Source organism: Hoplias malabaricus, chromosome 8, assembly GCF_029633855.1.
Source record: "Hoplias malabaricus isolate fHopMal1 chromosome 8, fHopMal1.hap1, whole genome shotgun sequence".
NCBI lineage: Eukaryota > Metazoa > Chordata > Actinopteri > Characiformes > Erythrinidae > Hoplias > Hoplias malabaricus.
This window is the reverse complement of record NC_089807.1, coordinates 32,169,426-32,195,668: the sequence shown is the minus strand read 5'-3', so window position 1 is coordinate 32,195,668 and position 26,243 is coordinate 32,169,426. Positions and strand designations below refer to the sequence as shown.

The 26,243-nt window shown below is 39.3% G+C and overlaps 1 protein-coding gene across 2 annotated transcripts in view; it reads left to right on the top strand.

Annotated features, from left to right (window-relative positions):
• The window catches only part of atl1 (atlastin GTPase 1), a 76,505-nt gene that overhangs the window by 20,801 nt on the left and 29,461 nt on the right, over nucleotides 1-26,243 (top strand). For both annotated transcript variants that reach the window (XM_066678988.1, XM_066678987.1), the window contains exon 3: nucleotides 875-1,125. In XM_066678988.1, coding sequence (XP_066535085.1) covers nucleotides 875-1,125 — 251 coding nt within the window. The remainder of the gene's footprint in view (nucleotides 1-874; nucleotides 1,126-26,243) is intronic.

The following is a 26,243-nucleotide window of genomic DNA, read 5'->3' as shown; positions in this document are numbered from 1 at the left end:
GCAGCTTAGAGCAGAACTTGGAAAACAACTCACGTTCATGCACAACAGCCTCTGCCAAGAACTGAACATCTTCATAAACTCCACAATGCAAGGTAACATGTGGGAGTTGACAGTACCTTGGGAATAACACAGGGAAGAGGCTGATAAAAGATATTTGGCCAATCAACAGGTGCTGGTGAAGTAGTGCAGAAGCTGAGACTGACGTGCTATATGCAAGCTGTTTGAAGTGGGTTTTCATGTTTGCTGGGTGCTCACTCTAAATCTCTGTCAGGCCTAACTGGAATAGTGAAGTGGAGGACCATTTGTTCTATCACGGAAGCCACAGAGAAAGCCGCTCTGGCTTTGGATATAGAGGGCAAGTTCATGAATTGCTGCTGCTGCTGGGATGCAATACAATAGTTTATCAACCCTGGATGGGTCACCTGAGTGAGGTGTTCTGATTTTGAAAGACCCCTGAATTTTACTTTTATGTCTAGAAGCATGAAATATGTGTGTGTTAAATTATATGCAATTTTATAACAAAAAGCAAATGTAATCAGACATTTAAGTGTAGTGCTTTGAAAAATTTGTTTACACATACAGACATGTGCTGTATATGGGTGTCTCTCTATCTCTCTCTCTCTCTCTGTTTTTTATTATTTTTCCCCTGCTAATCTCAGTTAACCTCAGTTCCACATCAACATTTCACTTGTCTGCTCTGTTTTGTTCTTAACTGTCTGTAGATTATGCTGTTATTTACGTTTCTCAATTGGCCAAAAATCATGGCTATAGACAGATAAAGGCAACACTAGCTTTATTAACACTGTGTCATGTTATGCATGCTGAAAAAAAAGTATTTATTTTGCATTTGTGTAAATATGTGCATGTGTTACAGGGTCATTTATGGATAAAAATGAATATGACTGGAGCTCTGAGGATGAGGAACTGGACACAAAAGCTCGGCCAGTGCAGGTGCTGGTGGTGAAGGATGACCACTCATTTGAGCTGGACGAGGTAGCACTGAGTCGAATCCTGCTGGCCGAGGAGCTCAGGGACAGAGAAGTGGTAGCTGTTTCTGTGGCTGGAGCTTTCAGAAAGGGCAAGTCTTTCCTCATGGATTTCATGCTGCGCTACATGTATAACCAGGTAAGATCAGCACTGATACTGTTAGCGTGTACAGTATTACACGTTAAAAAAATAATTCTGTAAAATTTACAGTAACAAGTTAGCAGCATGAAAGTAAAAGACTGTCAGTAAAATAGTGTACGGTGCAGCATTCTGCAGCACTACATAATTTTTAGGGCCACCTATGCTGTTTTTTTTTTTTCCTTTTTCTAGGGTAAAATGTTAGTCATGTAATAATGTGTAACGACAATCAAAAATGAACAAAGTTAAACAGGAACTAAAATAGAGCTACACAGAACTACAAGGTTAAACACACAGAGCTAAGGGACTAAATACAGAGATACACTGTAAAAAATTTCTTGTCAATTTTACAGTATTTCAAATTTACAAAATACTATTGTAACTGAATAATACAATACTTTACTGTAAATACTGGGATTTACAGTAAATAACTGGCAGAAGATTCCCAGCCATTTACTGTATTTTTACAGGAACACTATTGTAATTCAACTTTACAGATTACTACTATAATAGAATAACAATATTTTATTGTAAATTTTTAAAGGTACAATAGATCCTTTCAGCAGATTGTTTTTTATTTCAGTAATTAGACTCTGTTATAAACTCTGTAATTAGAAACAATATCTAAATTTCATTTAGAGCTGGGCGATATGGACCAAAAATAATATGGTGGCTGGCTGGTGCTGTGGGGTGGCAAACGTGGCGAGGCCTCGGGCATTTCGCACGGGAGAACGCTGACGTTCTCCGGTCTTTCCCACGAGCCACCCCACTGCCATCGATGCACTGCTCCAACACGTCACACAGACTTAAACTTGGACTACTTAACTCCCGCTCTATCACAGATAAAGCTCCTTTACTTAATGATCTCATGGTTGTGAACCACATCAGTGTATTTTTCCTCACAGAGACATGGCAAAAACCTGGTGATCATTTCCACCTAAATCTGTTGACTCCTAGTGGTTTTAGATATTTAGCCAAGCCCAGGCCACATGGGAAGGGGGGTGGTCTCGCTGTAATTCTTGATGATTCACTTAATGTATGTCTCTGTGAGTTTCATGAGGTAAAATCATTCGAATACATGGCTCTGAAACTGGTCAGCTCAACCCCTGTGCTGTTTCTGTTAATCTATCGCCCACCAAAGCCCTCCTCTGACTTCTTCACAGAACTCTGTGAGATACTCACCTTGGCCAGTTCTGCATGTCCAGCTTTGGTCATGCTAGGGGATTTTAACATCCATGTTGATGCTATCTGTTCACTGACAACTGAATTTGAGTCTCTGTTGGGCTGCTTTAGCTTGACACAACATGTTGATTTTCCCACACACTCACATGGCCACACACTGGATTTAATTTGTTCTTCTGGTCTATCTGTTACCTCTGTCTCTGGCTCTATTGTTGGTGTCTCTGACCACAAGCTTGTTGAAGCATCTGTTAACATCTCTGTTTCACGCCAGTGCAGTAAATCTACCGTCTCCTTCCGTAATATCAAAGCTATCGAACCTCAGTCTTTTTCCGCCCTTCTTCAGTCTTCTGCACTTTCTTCTATTTCCCGGCTGTCCTGTCCCGATGACATTCTGACTCTCTTTAATGACACTGTTTCTGGTGTACTAGACCAATTGGCTCCCTTAAAGACTAGACAGGTCCCTGCTGGTCGCTCCTCCCCTTGGTTCACTCCTGAACTCCGTGCTTTAAAAACCACTGGTAGGCGTCTGGAGCGCCGCTTCAAGAATTCTGGTCTTACTGTGCACTTAATGGCATATGCTGACCACATGATTTCTTATAATACTGCTTTAAAATCTGCCCGTTCTGCACACATTTCATCTCTTATTAATAATTCTGGTAACAAGCCCAAAACACTTTTCGCTACTGTTAGTAAACTCATTCAGCCACAAACAATCAAGAACTTTAACACTGCTGAGCAATGTGAAGTTTTCCATAGATTTTTTAATGACAAGATTGCTAAAATCTACCATCAGCTCCTCTCATCTCCTTCTTCACCTGAAGATTGTTTCCATTTGAGCCCAGCTCATAAACCCCTGGCTAATTGCTCTCCCATTGATCCAGAGCTTATATCAGAGCTTATAGTCAATTCCAACGCTTGTACCTGTCTACTCGATGCTGCTCCTACCCCATCTTAAAAAATATTCCGCCATTATATCCAGCCCCATTTCCCATCTCGTTAATATGTCTCTTGCCTCAGGTTACGTCCCCATAGGCCTTAAAACATCTGCCATCACACCCATTCTCAAAAAACCTGGTCTGAACACAGACAACCATGATAATTTCCGACCTATTTCTAACCTCCCCTTTTTAGCTAAGCTTTTAGAAAGGATGGTGGCCATTCAGTTAGAGTCATTCCTGATGGACAATAATCTTTTTGAGCCTTTTCAGTCTGGCTTCCGCACAAAACACAGTACTGAGACAGCCCTTTTGCGGGTTTTAAACGATATCCTACTCGCTACTGATTCTGGTGCACTCAGTATCCTTCTTCTCTTAGATTTGAGTGCAGCATTCGACACTGTTAATCACAGCATACTCATCTCTCGTCTCTCAGCTATTGGCATAACTGACACAGCACTTTCCTGGTTCATCTCTTACTTTACCAATAGATCTCACTTTGTTGCTCTTGGTATACACAGATCTTCCCCTAGTACTGTTACACAAGGTGTTCCCCAAGGTTCAGTCCTAGGCCCTATACTATTCATCATATACATGCTGCCACTTGGTCAGATCATCCACAGCCATGGTCTTAAATATCATTGTTATGCAGACGACACTCAAATATACGTGAGCACCAAAAATACCTCCACTCTGCCCCCCTCTGCCCTTATTTCCTGCGTTCAGGATCTGAGACACTGGTTGCACGCCAACTTTTTGAAACTCAACACAGAAAAAACTGAAGTCCTGCTCACCGGCCCCAAGTCCACTCTTTCAAAAATCTCTGATATCACACTTAATGGTGTGGCTGTAAAAACCTCTCCAGTTGTTCGCAATTTAGGTGTACTTCTTGACTCCTCCCTGTCCTTCAAACCTCATATTAAGGCCCTAACCAAAACATCCTTCTTCCATCTACGTAATATTGCTCGCCTTCGTCCCCTGCTTTCTGTTAAGGATGCTGAAATTCTGGTCCATGCTTTCATTTCCTCCCGTTTAGACTATTGTAATTCTCTCTTCATTGGCCTTCCTTCTACGACTATACACTCCCTTCAGTGTGTTCAGAACTCTGCTGCTCGGGTCCTCTCTTATTCTAAAAAATCAGCTCATATCACCCCTGTTCTTCATCAGCTCCACTGGTTACCTGTCTCGCTCCGTATTCAGTTTAAAGTTCTCCTGCTCACATACAAAGCTCTGCATGGTCTGGCGCCAGCCTACCTTTCTGAACTTTTACACTCCTACTGTCCTACTAGATCACTGAGGTCCTCTGAGAGCGGTCTTTTGTCAGTACCAAAATTTAAACTGGTTACTGCTGGTGGTAGATCATTCAGCGTGATGGCACCCAAGCTCTGGAATTCATTACCACAAAGTCTTCGTCTCTGCTCTTCATTTTCTGCCTTTAAAACCCAGCTAAAGACCTATCTCTTCTCTCAGTACTTATGCACTCTGCAGGCATAAGTGTATTCCTCTATATTTTTATTTTTATTATTATAATTATTATCTTTTTTTTATTTTTATTTTTATTTTTTATTTTATCTTTTTTTTTTTTTTTTTTTTTCCCTCCCCCTTCTCTCCCCCTCCTCTTTGTGTAAAGCGACCTTGGGTATTAGAAAGGCGCTATATAAATATAACTTATTATTATTATTATTATTAATATCTCAATACTTTTTAGCTGAATGGCGATATAGGATATATATCTTGATATTTTTCTTGTCATGAGTCACGCTCAAATATGGCTCAAAGGTGCGACTTATCATATATCTGTCGTCAAGGGAAAATGTTTTACTCTCGCAAGCTGGTTGGAAAGGGTCTGTTGAGACGGGGAGCATACCCTTTTGCTATTTAGTAAACTACCACTTTAGTAATACCATGCCACTTCGTACTATTCTTTTCGTAAGGCACAGTGTTCGCTGATGAAGCTTGCAATGCTGTCTGAACTGGTTCAGGGGAGCTGTACCGGGATGTATGTGAGCAGAGCAAAGCAGACGAGTTGAGCAGAGCACAGAATGGCCCTGTACAAGATTTAGACTTTTAAAAACTTACAATATCGATATAAGCGATATAGCCTCACTCCATATCCTGCCATGTTCTATCTCAATTTATTTTAACATATCGATATATCGCCCAGCCCTAATCACATCCATTCTTTATATATACTGTACAATACCTGTATTGTGTAATAGGATTATGGTGTTACTATTAAACAAGAAAAACTATCCAAAAACTGCCAATCATGAATACTGTAAAAATACTATAACCATTACATACACAAAAGTTAAATTTTTGCCCCTTATGATGTTTGAGTAGCTTTTTTATTTTCTAACCAAAAATATTTGACAATATCAAATTACTTTGATGTAATAGAAATATGCTCAAATCCTTATAGTAAAACATTATGTTATATTACATAACTTTTAAACTTACCAGGTCACACAAATAGTGGCCATAATACATCATGAATTATTTAATATAAAAAAATGTGTAATCTGGATTACTAAAACTTTGTATTTCAAATATCATCACTGACCCCAACATGTTACTGACACACTTAGAGTCAGTTTTGCATTGAACATGACCCTTCAAATAAAATCCTATTCATTGTCCATCAGTTTCTTTAAAAGTGAGGATACACACGGCAAGGACTTCTTGATTGCTCTTGACTTTCACCACTCCTGGGGACATGTACGAAAGAGGCATCTATAAACAAATCCTTAATTTGTAACATAGCATGTGGAAATTAAAGAACAAAAAAGTTACAATAAAAACTGTGTACACAAAGTTTAGAGGATACAGTAAGGGGAAGATCGGATGGCATCAAGGGCAGGACAATTTTTAAAACAAAACATGGCACAAAAAGTAGTTGTCGCTTGCTCACACTTTTATCAGTGAAGACTTAGTCTGAGGAATGATATTAATACAAACTCAAAAAATATATTTTTTTCCAAAAGTCCTATAATTTCAATTTGATACCTGATCTAAAAGCCATGTAGATTGTTATGCTTTGCACTTCTGTCAATATATTATAGTAATCAGAAAATCCAGTATTTGACCTTTAATTTAAATATTAAAAGCACAATTTTCAACTGCATCAAATGACTCTAGATTGGCTCTGGACCCACAAAAACCTTGATTAGAACTAAGTAGTTGCAGCAGAAGAATGAATGAGTGAAAACAGTTACTGCTCTTCATAAACATTTCAAAAAGAATTATTCAACAGAAATGGGTCAAAATTTCTACGCATTTACCTTCAGTTAATTGTAAATTTTTTATCCATTTTCATACATGGGGTTTCTGCGACAGTAAAGTTATCATATTTCAAAGTTTATATATTTATTAATACTTTTAACTACAGATAAGATAACATGAAATATAGACTAGTTTAATGCAGATACGTAAGTAAACACAAGTAAAGAGAAAATTCCAAAGAATGAGACTTTTTACCTCTGGATTAACTCAATTATAAATGAAGTTTCCTGTCGATATTGGAGACAGAAATTGTAGTACAAGGAGAATAGAGCTGCCATTCCAGAGATTAATGGAGGCTTGAGCGAACACAGGCCACTTGTCCTTCCACTGTCAGCAACCATCTTGCATTGGCTAAAAAAATCCACTATAATTGTAATTCAAATGTGTCTTAAATTTTGATCATTCTGGAATATTTTGACAAATCTTGCAATTATATATACATACCCAGAATAATCATTTGAGAACTCAACTGATGAGGAGGCAGGTTAAGGGTTTCAACGTCAGCAGCTGTGGCACTTGCCTAAATGACGATAATATAGATTACATTTTTCAGTGATACGTCAAATTAAAATCTACATGATATAGTCTAAGTCTAGTTTCAGTTTTGCTGTTTTTAATGAATAGAGTGTCAAATGGAGGTTAGCCGACCAAAATGGAGTGAGGTTCTAGATGTGGTTAACCATGCAAAGGCAGGTTCTGCTCCAGGACCTAATGGTGTGCTGTATCAGGTGTACAAATATGCACCTGAGGGCTTGAAGATTTTGTGGAGGTTGATCGTCATAGTTTGGAAGAAAGGGATCATTCCAAAAGAGTGGAGAAGAGCAGGCGGTATCCTTATTGCTATGGAGAAAGATGCTGTGTGTATAGAACAGTTTCGGCCCATTAGTCTTCTTAATGTGGAGGGTAAGATTTTCCTTAGTGTGATAGTGAAGAGACTTGCTGCTTATTTGAAAGCAAACAAACTCATTGATACTCCGGTACAAAAGCCAGGGGTTTCTGGCTTCGCAGGATGTTTGGAACGTAGCACCATGATCTGGCATCAGATTCAGACAGCAAAGAAAGAGGGTAGAAATCTAGATGTTTCTAGATTTAGCGAATGCATTTGGCTCAGTGCCACATACGCTCATGTGGAAAGCCTTTAAATTTTTCCAGGTGCCAGATAAGGTTACTAGGCTTGTTAAAGCATATGTTGAGGATTCAGTTTTGCTTTAGTACAGGGGAATTTGTTATATCATGACAGCAATTAGAAATGGGTATAATGGCTGGATGTAAAATTTACAATGGCAATGGAGGTAGTAATCAGGGCCTCTAAGTGGGTTGTAAACAGGGAGAGGATGCATGATGGTATTCAGCTTCCCCCTATCAGGGCTTACATTGATGACATGATGACCCTGACTACTACTGTGCCTTTCAGATTGCAGTTGCTGAGGAAGTTAAATGATAATCTAAGGTTGGCTAGTCTGAAAGTTAAATTGAGCAAGTCTAGAAGTCTGTCGATTGTCAAAGGGAAACTTGTACAGGAAAATTTTGTGATGGAAGGAGAAATGATTCTTACAGTACTGGGAAGACCAGTGAAGAGTTTAGGTAGATGATATAATGCAGCACTAAATGATACCAACCAAGCTGTGGGAATAAATTCTGATTTGGTGAAGGCTATTAATAGTATAGATAGATCATATCTGCCAGGGAAGTTGAAATTGTGGTGTCTGCATTTTGGCTTAATGCCTCGTATTAGATGGCCATTGACAGTTTATGCCGTTTCGATCACAGAAGTAAAGAGGATGGAATGGGTTATGAAAAAGGCCATAAGGAAGTGGCTAGGGGTGCCACAGTGTTTAAGTAGCATTGTATGGTATGGGAGAGGGTTACTGGAGCTACTACGCACAAGTTTAGTTGAGGAATTTAAATGCGCAAAGGTGAGTCATGAGATGATTTTGTCAGGATCGAAGGATGCACTGGTTAAAGCAGCAGTGACAGTTACAAAAGCTGGTAAGAAAGTGGAACCCACGAGTGGCAGTGCAGGTAGCCAGGAGCTCATTAGAGCTAAGGGATGTGATTGGCCAAGTGCAATGCGGAAGAGCGGGCTTTGGGTCAGGTGATACATGGAAACTTTTTAGTAGGGCCACATCATTTTAGCATGTTTGTTGGACAGCAAATACTTAGAGGTAAATGCATTAACAAGTGGTAGTAGTAATAAAGTGATTAGGTTTGTGCATGAGGGGGAATGTATTCGAAAGCATGCACAGGCTATAAATATTGGTCAATGGGGTGAAGCAAGAGATTGGAAATTACTGGTGGACGTAGGTTAGAGTGACCAGACGTCCTCTTTTCGCCAGACACGTCCTCTTGTCGGGACCTAAAAAACGCGTCCGGCCAGGACTCCAAAACTGTCCAGGATTTTGCCGTCCACAGTCTTCCCCTGTCCCAATTCTTACAAAAAGCCCTAATTCCTTTCTTGAAGTGTGCACTTTGATGACGTTGTTTTAGGTGAGCAAAAGCGGGGCGCTGGGATCAAGTGTTCAAGGGGTCGGAGCTCAGAGCAGAAATGGGACACACTTCACCATGCGCGCCTTCTTGTGCTTACATCACTTTCAGCTGAATTCCGCTCACTTACATCACAGTGTTTTACTGGAGCCTCGAACAGAAATGTGTTGAAAGTTGTTAAGGTAATTTATCATAGTCTCTTCTTCATATCTGGAAGCGTTTCTGTGTCACATGAGCCTTTTACTTTCTGCTCTATATTTAAAAATACACCTGACCGTTACTGACGTCCTGACAAGTTAATCAAGTTACATCTGTGCAGTTTTTCTATTTAACATTAACTTCAGAAGAAAACAGGCCAACTCATTAAAGCCGGAACAGGGGACTGAATTATAGCTCTCACATACAGCACTTTTTTTTTGTCAGACCATATGAAATATAAGTATTTTTACATAAATGTCTGGATCCTATCAATGCTCTGATCATTTATAAATTCAGAATTACTTCTGGTTTGATTTAGTAATGTTTAAAAAACACAGTTAAAAAAAAAACTTGTCAGTTTCTGTCATGGTCATGAGTTTTTTGGTATAAACAAGTTGCTTTAATACAGGGCTTCAGTTTTGAAGTTTGGTATGAACAAAAAATAACAGGTTTCAATGATAATAAACTGTCAAGACATGACAAAAATATTATTTTATTATTTTTGCTTAGGGCCAAATGTTGAATGGAATGGAATCTGTGCAAAAAGCCATTTGTTTTTTATCTTCTTAACCAGTATCGCTATGTATTAAATTTCAGCAGCATATTTGCATGGTTATGGAAGCATTTGTGCTGCCAACCTGTCCCATGTGTCCTCTTTTTTGAAAACTCAGATATGGTCACCCTAACGTAGGTCAAATCTGCAGGTACCAGTGCGTTAACTGCACTGAGGCCAGATATGGTGCTGTACTGTGAAAGTAAACTGATAGTTTATTTATTTTTTATTTTTTAACATATATTTTTATTGATTTCCAAAGTTTGATATTACAACCTTACAAACTTCAAAAGGTCTTCAATCAGGCTGCCAGGGACCTAGTAATATTACAGACATATAAAAATTTCATGATCCCAACATAACAGGTGATATTGAGCACAAACAGATCATTTTACATGAGTTAAGAGGTAAAATACATATAAATAAAAAGAGACTGGTGTTGGAATAGGATTCTTCTATAATCATAATTAAATGTAGTCAAGAATTAATGTAAATCAGCCATTTTCCACATTTAGTTTTAATTTGATCTTTTTTTAATCTCAGGGCAAATGTAAGGGATTTCATTTCATAAATCTCATTAACAATATTCTTCCACAGTTCAATGGTGGGGGTCTGCTTGTAGCCATTTTCTAGTGGTTGCTTTTTTGCTAGCAACTAAAACTATCTGCAGTAGGTATCTATCCGCCCCAACTAGCCAATCTGGCAAATTTCCCATATATAATATTAAGAACTCCTTTGGAATATCTAGGGATAAGATTTTGATAATATGATCCCAATCTTCATTCCAATAATAGTGGATTTTAATGCATTCACAGAAAATATGGAATTGTCCTGCATCAAAGCATTCACAGTTCCTCCAGCATAATTGTGGTATACCCAGCTGCATCACTTTCACTTTAGGGGTAATAACAATCAAATCACATTTTTCCAACAGAACTCGCGCCATATCTTTTTACAAGTAGATGTAGTTTGTATTTTCAAAATATTACTCCATTCACAGAGAGGTATCTCAATATTTAACTCATTTTCCCATGCTATTTTAGCATAGTCAGTTGATTCATTTTTCGAGTTAATTATTCTATTATACAACTTTGAGATTATTTTCACGGGTTGTATAGTGTATGCCTGCACAACTTGGAGAATAATAGGATTTTCCTCCAGCTGTGGATTTGTGGATTTGATCTCTTTCATACAGTAATTACGGAGCTGCAGATATAAGTCTTGATTACTAATCTTAAATTCCTCTTTGAGCTCTTCAAAGGACATCAAGTTCCCTTTGTTTATCATTGTGCTGTACGCTGTTAGTCCTTTATGTGCCCATAGTTTAAATTGTTGAACTTGTAATCTTGGTTGGAATGAATAGTCATATGCAAACCATCTTAGCTGTTTAATTTGGTTCTGCAATTTGAACCATTTTACTAAATCAAACCAAGTTCTAAGAGTATGTAGAATGAGAGGATTCATTTCTGAGTCATTTAATCTGGGCCTGTCCTCTATCAAGGTCTGTATTGGGAGAGTTGTTGTGGAGAGTTCAATGTTTTTCCATTTAGCTGTTTCATTAGTGTTACACCAGAGAACCAAGTATTTTAGTTGAGCTGACTGATAATATTCTTTAAGATATGGAAGTGCAAGGCCGGGCGGCATGGTGGCGCAGTAGGTAGTGTCGCAGTCACACAGCTCCAGGGACCTGGAGGTTGTGGGTTCGATTCCTGCTCCGGGTGACTGTCTGTGAGGAGTTGGTGTGTTCTCCCCGTGTCTGCGTGGGTTTCCTCCGGGTGCTCCGGTTTCCTCCCACAGTCCAAAAACACACGTTGGTAGGTGGATTGGCGACTCAAAAGTGTGTGTATGTGTGTGTGTGCCTGTGTTGCCCTCTGAAGGACTGGTGCCCCCTCCAGGGTGTATTCCTGCCTTGCGCCCAATGATTCCAGGTAGGCTCTGGACCCACTGCGACCCTGAATTGGATAAGCGGTTACAGATAATGAATGAATGAAGTGCAAGTCCTCCTCTTTACTTAGTTAATTGCAATGTTTTAAATCTGACTCTAGGTTTCTTTCCATTCCAGACAAATCATGATATTTGTTTGTCCCACTCGTTCCATTGAGGGATTTTGACTGGTATAGCTTGAAAAAGATATAGTAGCCTGGCTAAGACATTCATTTTTATGATTTCAATGCGAGAGCTCAGGTCAAAAGGAATTAAGGACCAACTTGCAAAGTTGTTTTTAATTTTAGAATTGATTAGGGGGGTAATACTGTAGTGGCAGTAGCATAAATACTGCATATCGGAGTCAATGATAATTAATTATTATTTGATTAATAATTAATTTATTAATTCATTATGTTAAGCTTCATGTTTGGGAGCCATTAAATAATATGTAGTGTCCAATTTTAGCTTGGACATTAGGTCATCATGTTAGATGACTTTACATATTATATAGCAGAATTAGCTAGAATTAATTAGTATTAATGAATTATGCTCATTGATCTGCTGTAGATTCTTGACTCTGAAATTTAATCTGAACTAGAAGTAATAATTCTGTACAAGAAAGGTGCACACAAAAACAAATAACCAAGGATTGGTTTTATCAAACAACTTCATTAATTCATTAATTGTAATATCACCTAATGAATATTGATTATACATTCATATAACGAAATGAATTACATCAGAGACTACAGGGAGATTAATATATGAGGGAATCTCCCACTCCATCTTTCCCTCACTTGTGAACACCCCGAAGTATTTAAACTCCTCCACTCTGCTCTGTACCGGCCCCTTGTGGTGAAAAGAGAGCTGAGCAGAAAAGCAAAGCTCTCGATTTACCGTTCAATCTACGTCCCAACCCTTACCTATGGTCACAAGCTTTGGGTAGTGACCAAAAGAACGAGATCATGGGTACAAGCTGAAATGAGTTTTCTCTGCAGGGTGTCTGGACTCTCCCTTAGAGTTAGGGTTAGGGGCTCGGACATCCGGGAGAGACTCAGAGTGCAGCCGCTGCTCCTCCATGTCGAGAGCAGCCAGTTGAGGTGGTTCGGGCATCTGGTCCGGATGCCTCCTGGACGCGGTGAGGTGTTCTGGGCATGTCCAACGGGGAGAAGACCCCCGGGCAGACCAAGAACACACTGGAGAGACTACATGTCTCGACTGGCCTGGGAAAGCTTCGGTATACCCCCGGAGGAGTTGGTGACTGGGGAGAGGGAGGTCTGGTTTTCTTTGCTCCGACTGCTTCCCCCGCTACCTGGACCCAGATATGCAGTGGATAATGGATGGATGGATGAAATTTCTCTATGATAATTACCCTAAATTCTAAAAAGGCTATAGTTTATCCCAGCAAGCATTCAGCACCACTCCTGAGCTATGAAGAAATGAAACAATGTGACATTACGTATCCCTGGAGATGGACTGGAGATAGCTGGGAACATGGCGCTGACGCGTGGTGCTTTCCGGCGCGGCTTCCTGGAGCAATGCAGCCGTGAGCCTTGTAGTACTGCAGCCGCTGGCGTTCCTTTTCTCTCCCGCCAAGAAACACCGACCTCTCTATCGGAGCTGGTGGCTTTCTGAAGTTCTCTGTGGGAATTATCCGTCAGCGCTGATCTGCCGCCTTGTGAGAGACACATCCATGCAGGTCTCTCATGGGCCTTTTTCTCAGAAGGTCATTCTGAGGGTGCATGTGGCCTTCCCCGTCGCTGGTCCGGAAGGTTTTGTCATCACTTTGAGGGTCAGAGGTCTGAGGTCTCCTTCATGCTCTGGGTGGCATTGAATTTTGCTGGAGTTACACTATAGCTTTTCTTTATCAATAATTTTCTACTTGAGATAAAATTAAAATAGAACTTCTGTTCTATCTGGACCACTCTTGAGGGGCCCAAGTCTGTTTAGAGAGCCATGAGAGGCTGACGCCTGCAGAGCTGGAGAGAGAGGTTCTTCAGGAAAACGTTTTTCTCTCCAAAAATTCTCAAAAAGTGTGTAAAGAGTGCATTTAGCAAAAAAGGTGTGTGAAAAGAGCGAGAGAAAGGGGCATAATAGAGCGTCATTTGATGCCACTGGGTTTTTAACCAGAGTTTAGAAAACCCGCCTTAAATACCTGATTGGTCCTCAGAGATTGAGGATTGAAGTGTCTCTTGCTCCTGAATGGCTGTTTCCTGTACCTTGGTAGTGACATCACATAAAATGTATGACACTTGACAAGACAAAGACGATTCCTGTGGAATGACCATCCCAAGATTTTGAATCATACTTTGCAATACAAAATATTATATGTTAACACAAAGCAATATCATTAAGACAAACCATGTTTTACATAATTCTTAACCAAATAACACACAGAGTAGGTGGCTACCTTGGTTCTACATAAGTTCATATAAAAAGGTGATTTAAAACATATATAAATTAATTCCACCTGGCTAATAATTGATTTGTCTAAAAGGGAATTCATTTCACACAGTAGTACACATAGGCAACTTGTTCATCAGGTAAACAAAAGAATTAAGAAATGTGTGATTCTTTTGTTTAACATTCTTTCAAATATGTGAAAGATTGTTTGCATGTTGTGAGACATGTTCACAAGAGAACATGGAATAAAGGTGGGTCTGTGTGTCTCTTTTCATTCTGAAATATTCTTTTCTTGACCCTGTGTCGTAAACTGTCCTGAAAAGGGCCTGTAGTGTCAGTTTTATGACCCTCTGCTCTGGGTAATCCCACATTCCATCTGGCTTGTGTAAGGAGGGGATGTCTCTGAAAACCAGCTAAAATCTGGGTATTAAAATCAAATCTCAGAAAGTCAAATTTCTTATTAGAAATTAATACACATTCATCATATCATATACTATTGTATATATCTTTAGTTACAGCTCTTTAGTTAACATGGCACACAGATATTGTGTTTCCCATTCGAGGCCAAAGATTTGTCTGGTGTAAGAACTTGCCAGAACTTGTGTTTTATCAAAATACATTTTATAGCCAGAATAAGATCCAAATAGATCCAGGAGATCTCGTAAAGCAGGAAGAGAAGTGTCTGGGTCTTTGAGGTATACCAGTACATCATCGGCAAAGAGTGCCACCTTGTGTTCCTCCCCTGCAATATTGATGTCCCTTATATCAGGAGATTCTCATATTGCCTGAGCTAGCGACTTAATAAGGATTGTGAATAGTATAGGTCGAACATTCACTTTAATCCTAGCTGTAGGCTTTATAATCTTGATTTTATTTTCTGAAAAGTCCATCCAAAGTCAAAAAGAAAAATTGCCAGCGCACACTTATCAAACACTTTTTCGGCATCCAGACCAAGTAAGGCTGCATTCATCCGTCTAATGTTAATATACTTAATTATGTGCAGCTTTCTCCTTATGTTGTCATGCATTTGACGTCCCTGAATAAAGCCTGTCTGATCTGGGTCCATTAAATCAGATACAAAGTTCTTCATGCGGTTTGTAATTATAGATGCAAATAATTTATAATCCACATTTAAGATTCAAATAGGTCTATATGAGCTGCATAATTCCTTATATTTACCATCCTTTGCTATCTGAAAGGGTTCAGACAGGGGCCCAGTTGCCCACTAGGCCAACCCCAGCCAGCAGAGGGAGACATGGAGCCAACATGCCTTAGTTAAGGGAAATCAGCAGCACCTGTTTCTCTCCTACTTAAGGAAAGCCAACACACACCTCATTGCTCAGTCTTGGGTTTCTCTTTTCAAGAGTGCCACACAAGCTTAGCCGGTAATTTTGGTAAAGTCCCTAGAGTGTTCTCCTGGGTCTCTCTCCTGTGAAATCTTCTTGAGTCTTTTGTTCTTTGTTTATCCCTTCTATTAAAAAATAACCTCTAAACTTAGTGTTTCTTCTTTTCTCAAATCTTTTGGTTTGACATCTTTGCCTATTTGTCTTTTCCTTCTTTAATTTGGGAAGTTCTTTTTTGTTTTTAGTTGAATTTTGCTTTCTGTTTTTTCTGCACTTGTGTCCATTAACAAACTACTCCACTCAGGGTTCCTTGGTTTTAACCCACCCCTGGGTAAGTTATCTTAAGCTGTTGTTGGTCAGTTTTGATATCCCTGTGACTCCAAGCATTATCTTAATCATTATTGACAACTGCTGATGTGAGGTTCCCTCAAAAGGAGCTCCTGCTGTGCTGCTCTGTGAAAAACCATTAAAATTCATGTTCACCCCCACACCTTTTTGGAGTTATCTGCCTGCTTTCTGCAACAGACTCTTGCAAAACGGCCATTGTTATGACACTGTTCCTTCTGGCTAGGGAACTTCTTACTGGAACCCGAGTTAGAACTGTTTCCTGAGAGGGCATCTATGGAAGCTGGCACATGGCCTGGTTCTAAGTCAAGGTCCAGCCTTTCAAGTTCACTTTTTTAATTTTACCCCATTTTACATTATGCCAGTTAGGAAGTGATGTCACCAGGGCCTGTCTAAGATCTGGTCTCAGATTCTACCAGCTGTGTAAAATGAGGACCTTCAGTTGTATCATCAATGTTATCACTGTTATAGTTCTCAATTCCACAGTGGCGCACATTCTTTCAAACCGTTCACAGTATTCGGCAGCTGATTCTCCTTTCCTTTGTCTGCAGCCAGTAATCTTCCCCCAGTCAGTGACATTTAAGACTTTTCCATCCTCTATCAATATCTTGTCCACTGTCACCAAAAACTTACTAATAACTTACTATCAGTTAGGTTCAGAACTTGGCTAGCTATAGCTATGGCATCATTGGGATGTAATGAATAGAGGCTTCTCTTTTTTTCTTTTTTTTTTTTTCTTTTTTTTTTTTTCTTTTCTTTTTTTTTCTTTTCTTTTTTTTCTTTTCTTTTTTTTTTTCCTCCCTCTTCTCCCCTCCTCAATGAAGTCGACTCCTATTTCCCTCGGGTGCTTGAATTCTTTGGACAATCTGTCAAGTGTTACGGCGTCTAATGGAATGTACCCAATTTGTACTCTAGTTTCCTTTATTTCACCTCCTTTATTAAGGACCTCAGAAGATTTTATGGTAACAGGTCTCATCTGAACTTGTCTTGTAAAAGTTGCCTTACCACTAGTTTGATCATAATTCTCATTAGAGAATGAGAGTTCTGATCCATCACAGGACTGTATCCAGATTTAGATACAATCCACTGCCAACAGTGGAGGTTCTTCATCCTCTGTATAGCATGGCTGACCCAGAGGAGGAGCTACAGGTGGAGGTTATCATTAATGTTTTACAGGTTTGCAGTTAGCATGTAGTTGTTCAACGTCAGTCAGTGACTGCTGAAGTTTTTTGCAAGTTCTTTGAGCATTCCTAGCAGCTATTTTATGCTTTTTACCTTCATTAGTAAGATCTAAAACTTTCCTCTCAGCTTCTTCTAGTTTACTCTCCATGCTTTTCATGTTACATAGAGACACTCTTTAAATGAACCATGTTTAATGCCATAGCCTAAGGCTGATTTACATTCTTCAAAAGCCCATTCAGTATCAGTATTCAGTATTTTTTACAATGTTGTCAATTACCCTTTGAAAATCTGGCTCTGTCCATTTGAGGCATTTCAGTTCCACCCTTGACTAGTGTGCTGTTTCTATAGTTAGTAGGTTTCCAGGTTGTTTTATTACACACTTGAACAGTTTGGTTTTGCTTGGTTTGTTGCTTAACCATGACTTCAAATGACCAAACAAGAGATTCCCTTAATAGCTAACAGTAATTTTAAGTAATGTTTTCCTCCAATCAAAGTATATAAGAACAGCCACAAAACTAAGTTTTGACCAGTGGCACATTAGTGTTTCAACAAACACAAACAGACCTTTCTTGATCAATATAAAACAGCCACAAACCGTTAGGTTTTTACCAGTGACATGCCAGTGTTTCAACGAAACAAACAGGCCTCTTTTGATCAGAAAATCTAAATACTTATAAAATACCAGTCTTCCCTCATAGATTGGATAACAGTAACAACAGTTACAAACTACTGGTCTTCCCTCACTTGAGGGGATAACAGTAACAACACAGTTACAATTTCAGGATAAATTTACTGACTCTTATTCCTTATATCCTAGTCTGCATAGGAGAAGGTTCTGCCAGAATTTGTATTTAGTTCGTGATGGCGTTACTCACCAAGAAGGATTCAGTATGCCATCCGGGTCACGGCACCAACTGTTAGAAATTCGGCATTGAAGAGTCAGGAGACTGGAGTTCGGCGTTGACTGGAGTTTATTTACACATACACAGGACCATGTATGAGTACAGCTGGATGATCTGAAGTTTGGAAGGTTCAGAGGTTTCCTTCACGTGCATGCAGAAAAGCACGGGCACAGCTTGGTCATCAGTTTGTCACCAGTTCAGTCTGATCCCGATCCAGTCTAACACCAAATATTTTAGGAGGGCCTTTATATACATTGGAGTAGTGGGGGAAGGGAATTGGAGGAAGAAGAGGAGTGAGAGGAGAGGTGTGTAGAATGAGGGTGATGAATGTGTAAGACAGAGGAAGGGGGGGAAAGGTGAGAGAAAATGGAAATCAGGGGAGGGATAGGAGGAAGAATAGGGGTGAGAGGAGGGGTAGGTGTGATAAGGGTGATGGTCAAGGAAATGAGCTAGAACAAGAGGTGTGAGGGGAGGTGTATGATAAAGATGATGAATAGTTTCTCTCAAAAGGAGAGACTCAAACTATACAAACAAATCCTTGAACATAACATCAAGAACAATATAAAGTATACAATATAATTGTATAAAAATACAAAGAACGGCTTCTTTGGTAGTGAACCACAGAAAATGAACCAGAATACTCTGAGGTGTGCTTTTGGATGAGGGAGCTGAAGTCTTAGATCTGTGAGCCCTCTCTATTTCAATGGGTAGGACACCTGATAAAAGCCCCACACAAAAAAGGTGTCTGAATTTGGAGGAACTCAGCTAATGGGACACACTTTCTAAATACATCTTGATTTTAATTAAATTGAGAGAGTACAATTAATTGCCATCAATAAGGCAGATAAACTAATTCATGTGAATTTGTTCTATATTCTTAGATATAGTATTAACTGCTTGTTGTTTCCTTATTCTGTATGACAAATTTCATAGCCGTTCCTCCTACCTCATAATATTTCTGTTTAATAAACAACTATTTTCTTTGTATTTCTTGTAGATATATGATTTAACACATTCTTTGTATTTTTTTTTTTAAATTTCATCCTGTATCTCTTATCTTTCTTTTCAGAATGTTCTCTCTGTAATTGTTTTAACTTGGTTTTGAAATGTTTGCAGTTATTGCTTAAATGTTGGATAATGGATTATGTCTATATCCATTATATAACTAACTTGAGCAAGACACTGTTGTAAAATAATTATGCCCCAAGTTGTAGCGGCATAAATACTATATAGCGGAGTCAGTAATAATTAATTATTATTGGATAAATAATTATGTAATTTATAGTGTTAAGCTTCATGTTTTGGAGCCAGTAAATATGTAGTGTCTTTACCTGTCCAATTTTAGCCTTGAGATAATTTTACATATAGAATTATTTATTATTATGCTCATTGACCTGCTGTAGGTTCTTGGCTCCGAAATTGCATCTGAACTAAAAGTAATAATTCCTTACAAGAAAAGTGCACACACAAACAAATAACCAAGGATTGGTTTTATCACACAATTGGTTTATTAAATGTAATATCAAATAATGATTATTGATTATACATTCATATAATGAAATGGATTACAGTGATACATGAGGGAGCAGGGAGATTAATATATGAGGGAATTTCTCTATAATTACCATAAATCTATCCCAACAAAGCATTCAGCACTGGAAAGTTTCTGAAGAAGCCTGAAAAGAGCTGAAGAGCATTCTGAAGAGCTGAACTGAGAGCTCTCGAGAGCAGGGGCTCTCCTTTAACTAAGAATTCTCCCTGAACTCTAACTGAGTCTAACCCACTGACTGTCTGGGGGGAAAAAAAACTTGCTTCTGAGTTTTTTTATAATTTTTTTTTTTTTCACGCCACTGGGTTTTAACCAGATTTTAGGAAACCCTCCTCGAAGACCTGATTGGTCCTCAGGGATTGAGGATTGGAGCATCTCTTGCTTCTGATTGGATTATTTCCTGTACCCAATTTATGACACTTGACAAGACAAAGACTTAAGGAAGGTTCCTGTTGAACGATTATCCAAGAATTCTGAAACACTTTTGCAACAAAAAAGATTAAATGATAACACAAAGTAATATTATTCAGAAAAAAACATGTTTTACATAAGTCTTAACCAAATGACACACAGTATGTTGGTTCCTACATAAGTTCATATAAAAAAGGTGATTTTAAACACATGTAAATTAATTTCACACAGTGGTACCAATATGTAACTTCAAACTGTTTTAAACCAATGAGAATTAAGGTTTAATTCTATAATTTGAGAAGTTCTTAATTAAGCAGTTTTACACAGAGCATAAACTGATACTTGGAGTCTCTGCTATCACCAAAGATTCCTCTCTTGACCCTGAGACCTTGGGTCATAAACTGTCCTGTAGTGTGGTTTACGATCCTTCTCTGCTCAGTTATCTCAAATTCACATCTGGGCTTGGGTGGATTGGAGATGTCTCTGAAGACCATTTGGGTATTAACCCTCTGGGGTCAAAGAACGTGCCGGTGTGTCAAATACGACCATTCGCAATGTTTCTATTAATATCTTAGCGATAACACCGTGCAGAAATACAGTTCAAACACTCTCTGAACATGTAGAAACTGCCCTTTCGATTGCATTTCATCACAACTGTACACGATACTATACATCCTGAATTACAAGCCTATGTATAAGCTTGAGACATGCCTAAGGTTGATTAGCTTGTTTTTAAGACTCTGATTAAACTATTTGAATCACCAAAACAATTCATTATCATCAATATGATCAAATTTTCTAGTTTTAGTGATGACCCTGGCTGCAGCATTTTGAATTAACTGGAGTTTACTCAAGTTTCTGCTGGAGCATCCTGATAAAAGTGCATTGCAATAATCTAATCTTGATGTAATAAAAGCGTGAACTAATTTTTCCGCATCCGGGAGGGATAAGGAATTTCTTAACTTAGCGAGGTTCCGAAGATGTAGGAAAGCTGTTTTTGTAATGTTACATATATGCTGATCAAATGATAGATCTGAATCAATTATAACACCCAGATTTTTAGCTGATAAGCTAGGGAGAACAGGGAAGTCAAAATTATGTATTAAGTCTGATACCTTATTTATAGCAGGTTTTGGACCTAGAAGGAGAACCTCGGTTTTGTCGCTGTTTAGCAGAAGGAAATTGTATGACATCCAATGCTTCACTTCTTTAACACAGTCCTCCATTTTCTTTAGTGTAGGTTTGTCATCTGGTTTGGCTGATATGTATAACTGTGTGTCATCTGCGTAACTGTGGAAGGTAATGCCATGCCTGCTAATAACTCTGCCCAGTGGCAGCATGTATAATATGAATAGTAAAGGTCCTAAAATGGAGCCTTGGGGAACTCCAAATCTCATTTTTGTATGAATAGAAGAAACATTATTTACGTTTACAAACTGATAGCGATCTGTGAGGTAAGACTTAAACCATGATAGGGCTGTTCCTGTTATTCCAACCATGTTTTTTAATCTTTTTAGCAGAATAGTATGATCAATTGTATCGAAAGCTGCACTGAGGTCTAGTAGAACTAGCATGGATACGCAGCCTCGATCCGAGGCGAGAAGAAGGTTGTTTTGTTAACTAAAGCTGTTACAGTGCTATGGTGTGGCCTAAAACCACATTGAAATTATTCTTATGTTATTCTTATGCAAGTATGACCTAAGTTGTTGGACCACAACTTTTTCTAAGATCTTAGATATGAAGGGAAGTTTTAGAGATGGGTCTGTAATTGGATAGTACACTAGGATCAAGATTCGGTTTTTTGATCAGGGGTTTAATAACTGCTAGTTTAAATGCTTTGGGTTGACTCAGTCTAAGAGATGAATTTATGATTGTTAAAATGGGATTGATTATGACTGGTAATACTTCTTCTTTAAATAGTTTTGTTGGTATTGCATCAAGTGTGCAGGTCGTACAATTTGAAGAGTAGATGATTTTCTCCAGTTCTAGCTGTGGTAGTGGGTCAAAGTCCTCTAGTCTTTCTTCTATGTTTTGTTCTATATCATCCACACCAGATGACAGACAGGCTGGATTTAGTAATATGGTATTTATTGTTTGTCTAATATTTTCAATCTTATTGTTAAAAGTCCATAAAAGCATTGCTGGTGTGAATGGCTGTGATGTTTTCAGTAAATTTAGGGGGTGTAGATGGGGTTAGTGAGCACTTTAGATAATAATGTGGGCATGTACATTTTTTAATATCTAAACTCATTTCATATGAAATTAGGTAGTGGTCTGAGACCGTGGAAGACTGAGGGAGAATATTTAGGTTTTTTATGTTCGTGCCCAGGGTCAAAACCAAGTCTAGTGTGTGATTACAATAATGAGTAGGACCTGATGGATTTTGTGTGAAACCAACAGAATCTATGATTCATGTGAACGGCTTTTTTAGGGGATCATCACTTTTCTCAAAATGAATGTTAAAGTCTCCTACAATTATTAACTTATCACATGACACTGCTAAATTAGCAGCTAGTTCACCAAATTCTCTTATAAATTCTGAATAGGGCCCTGGTGGTCTATAAATGTTTAATAAGGAGATGGTGTTCTTATTTGTGGCTGGGTTAATTATGTTAATGTACATAATTTCGAAGGAAGTACAGTTGTAACCATGTTTTTGGTTAATAATTAAATTATTTTTGTAAATTATACATAATCCACCCCTTTGCCTGTCAGTCTGGGGCTGTGTACATATTTATAGCCTGTAGGAGTGGCTTGATTTAGTGCTAAATATTCATCATTTCTGACCCAAGTTTCAGTAAGGCATAAAACATCAAGTTTCTGATCCATTATTATTTCATGTATAATGACTGATTTAGAGTTAAGTGCTCTTATATTGAGTAAGCCAAACTTTAGGTCTGTGGGGATGATACTACCCTCTGTTTCTGATGGTTTAATAGTGATTAGGTTATTGGGGCATGCTGTTTGATATTTTCTGGGTTTAAGTTTGATTCGGGAGATTCGGGGTCTTGATACAGAACAAATTTTTATATTTCTTAAAGTAAGCTTTGTAGATATACTCTTACTATGGGCAAACAAATGGCCATTATCTGTAAGTGTATCCTTAAAATCACTTACCTGTTCGCTGTGTAATCTACTTGCCTGGTTTGTGCTGGTGGGTGGGGTTAGTCAAGCCTGGCGAAGAACATCCTCGATGTTCCCAGAGAGAACTGCAGAACCTAGACGACTAGGGTGAAGCCCATCCCGGTGGTAGAGGGCAGGACGTTCCCGAAAACACTCCCAGTGGTCGACGTAGTACACCCCGACAGTGCCACACCAAACCCAGAGCCAGGAGTGGAGTGCGAAGAGCCTGCTGTACGCCTCACATCCTCGTCTGTAGGGGGCCGGAGACGACGATCCTGGCGTCCGTCTTCTTCCGAGCGATATCCTGAAGCGAACGGTAGTGCTCCTTCAGGACCTCTCTGCGGCGGGCGCAAGTGACGTTCGTCCCCACGTGGAGAACGACGGTGCCAAGGTCCTCACGCTGCCGCAGCGCTGAGGGAAGTCGCCTGGCAACATCCTGGACACGAGCACCTGGAAGACAGGACACAGTAGCGTTACTCTTTGTGCCTAAGACTGAGCTGAGCTCGGGGCTGGAGTGAAGATGGCCGTCCCAGGGAGCCACCGTGACGGAGAAGCTGGCGTGCCAACGGCCACGTATGAGGCATTGCAGGCGACCTTGAGCCTCGTCTTCTCCTGCTGGAGCTCTGTCTGCTTCTCCAGGAGACGCTGAATTTGGCGGCCCAACTGCTCGATCTCCGTGCTGAGCCTGGAGAGAGATGGTTCCTCCGCGGTCGCCATAATCAGGAGAGAAGGAGTTATTAATTGAGAGAAGTTATTAATATGAAAACAACAATAATAAAATGGTAGTGGTATTAACAGTGTACAACTAACACTAAGCACAACTAATAAGGATAAGTTAACAAGGTATTAACAGTAAAGACCTTAGGAACAGTACTAAACAGCAGCAAACAAACAAACAAACCACAGCTTCAGCTTGTCCTTGCAGCTTGCCTTTTGCCTGTTCTAAGATATGTAATCTCTGGTTCTTTGGTCGGGTTTGCTCCATGTCAGGTGCTACAGCTGCGCCAGCAGTGTCGGAGGTCTAGTGATTTTTACGGGCAGACCTCTTTTCGCCATATTATGAGTCGCCTCTTCCATGTTCTTGTGGGTCTTCTTGCCATCTTTATAATTTTACTCTTAGTCAGGATGGTTATGAGGTCTAAAATCAAATTTAATTCTCTTTTAAGTTCCTAAATCAACCAAAAGCAGTAAGAACCTGCAATACCATGGCTACTGCTGGCTGTTTTGCAGAGTGTGGCATGTTTAGTTTAACCCCCTGTTTCCACCTCTATCACCACTATAATGATAGTGGTTGTGTTTTTGCTAAGTGGCAGCTAGTTAGCTCTCTCTTGGATAAAGTGGACCAGCTAGAAGTGCACATCCGGAGCTTATTATTATCAAGGCACAAACAGTAAGATTCAGGGAACCTGGTGACATCAATGAATGGGTGACGTCTCTGCAACATAGCTGGAAAGCTAAGGCAGATGCTAATGCTGACACCAAAACTAGCCCACCAGGACTCCAACCTTCTCCGATTTGCGTATCAAACAGGTTAGCCATGCAAATGATAGGAGACTCATTTGACACGTGAAATTAGCTACTACTCGCCAGCAATAACAGTTATCTGTTTACAGGGAGACAGAGCGCCGGACATTAGTGGTAACCTTAGACTGTTAGCTAATAGGAGCTATTCGAGGATGGTCATTCATGTAGGGGCCAATGATATTCATCTGCAGCAGTTTGAGGTAACTAAGGGTGATATTAGATAGGTGATTAAACTGGCCCAGATGATGTCCGATGCCATAATCTTATCTGGTCCCATCCCAATGCAGTGCGGTGCTTACAGCAGACTTTTGGCATTAAAAAGCTTGTTGTCCAAGTGGTGTTCTGAAGATCAAATGGGCTTTATAGACAATTGGTTACATTTTGAGGGCAAGCCTGGTTTTTTACGTAGGGATGGTATCCACCCCACGTGGGAGGCTGCCTTACTTTCTTGCAGCTTAGAACATAGTCTGCTGAGTAATTAAAACAGCTGCTGACTATCCAGAGCTGGGACCAGGTTACAGACAGGCTAAACTGACCATCTGCGAACTGCCTTGACGTGTCACCTAGGTTCAACTATTTAGACTGTGTCTTTCCCCCAAATTAAATGTAAAAGTAGAAAAAACAAAATCAGCCCATTTCAACAACCTAATCATTATTAAATCATACACATGATAGCATTTGGGTTACTCAACATAAGATTACTAAACTCAAAAGCAGTCATCGTAAATGATATTATAATGTAGTGTATGTTGGTCATATACCGTGATACCTCTGTGAATATATATTTGAAATATATATTTATATATTGTGTTTATAGCGTTGACCTTATCCAAACTCTTATGATCTCTGATATTTGACTTAATGATATTAATTAAAGTTTATAATTATCTTAAGCAATTAAAACGTTAATAATTAGTTTGAGAATGGATAATAATCAAGCTAAGTGAGTACTTCAGGATTTTCAGGAATTTTAATGAACAAACTGTACACACTGTAATTTCAAATAATGAAAGTTTTATTAACAAAGAGAAGGATATTTAATTAACATAGCGTGATCTTGAAATCTCACGGCATCAACGCAGGGGAAGCCGATTCGACTTTAAAGATAAGCTAGGCACTCTGGCTTGTGACTAAAGTGTTGCTAACTGAGGTTTAATTAATACAAAAATTTATAAAGAGACTTGATTCAATTTTCAGCTCTGGGAATGCGTAGGTTTAGCTTACTTTTTCGTCGATTCTCACCACTCGTTGAGTACAGAGGCTCTCTGAGGTCCTGGGAGTGAAGGCGTCTCACTTGGTTTCGCGGTTCTCCCGCGGAAGTTTTAAGGCTGAGTCAGCGTGGAGGTCTTTCTTCGTCGGTTGAGTCGCCTCGGGCGTACTCGGAGCGTGATGACGCAGGGGGCAGGATCCTCTCTTTGGCTTACTGTCTTGAGCAGGAGTGTCCAACCATATGGACGTTTTGGACGAAAAGTTTCGCTAGTTACTGCAGATCCAGAACTGAAAATCGATTCAATAAACTTACTTATTCTACGACTTTCTTTTATCTCGGTGGTGTTTCTCACTCTGGCCACGAATAAGTTCACCTGCTTTGATCAGTCGTGAGATTAAACTTAGATTGGGCGATAAAACAAACACGATTAAAAGAAAAGAAGATATTCAAATCACCTGACCTATTAGTAATGCTTCATACTCTAGCTAATTCAAGACGTCTCTTGTGAGCTTTAGTGAAGTCTTTTAAGGTTCTTCTATGTTTCCGTTCGTCGGCGTGAAGAGTAG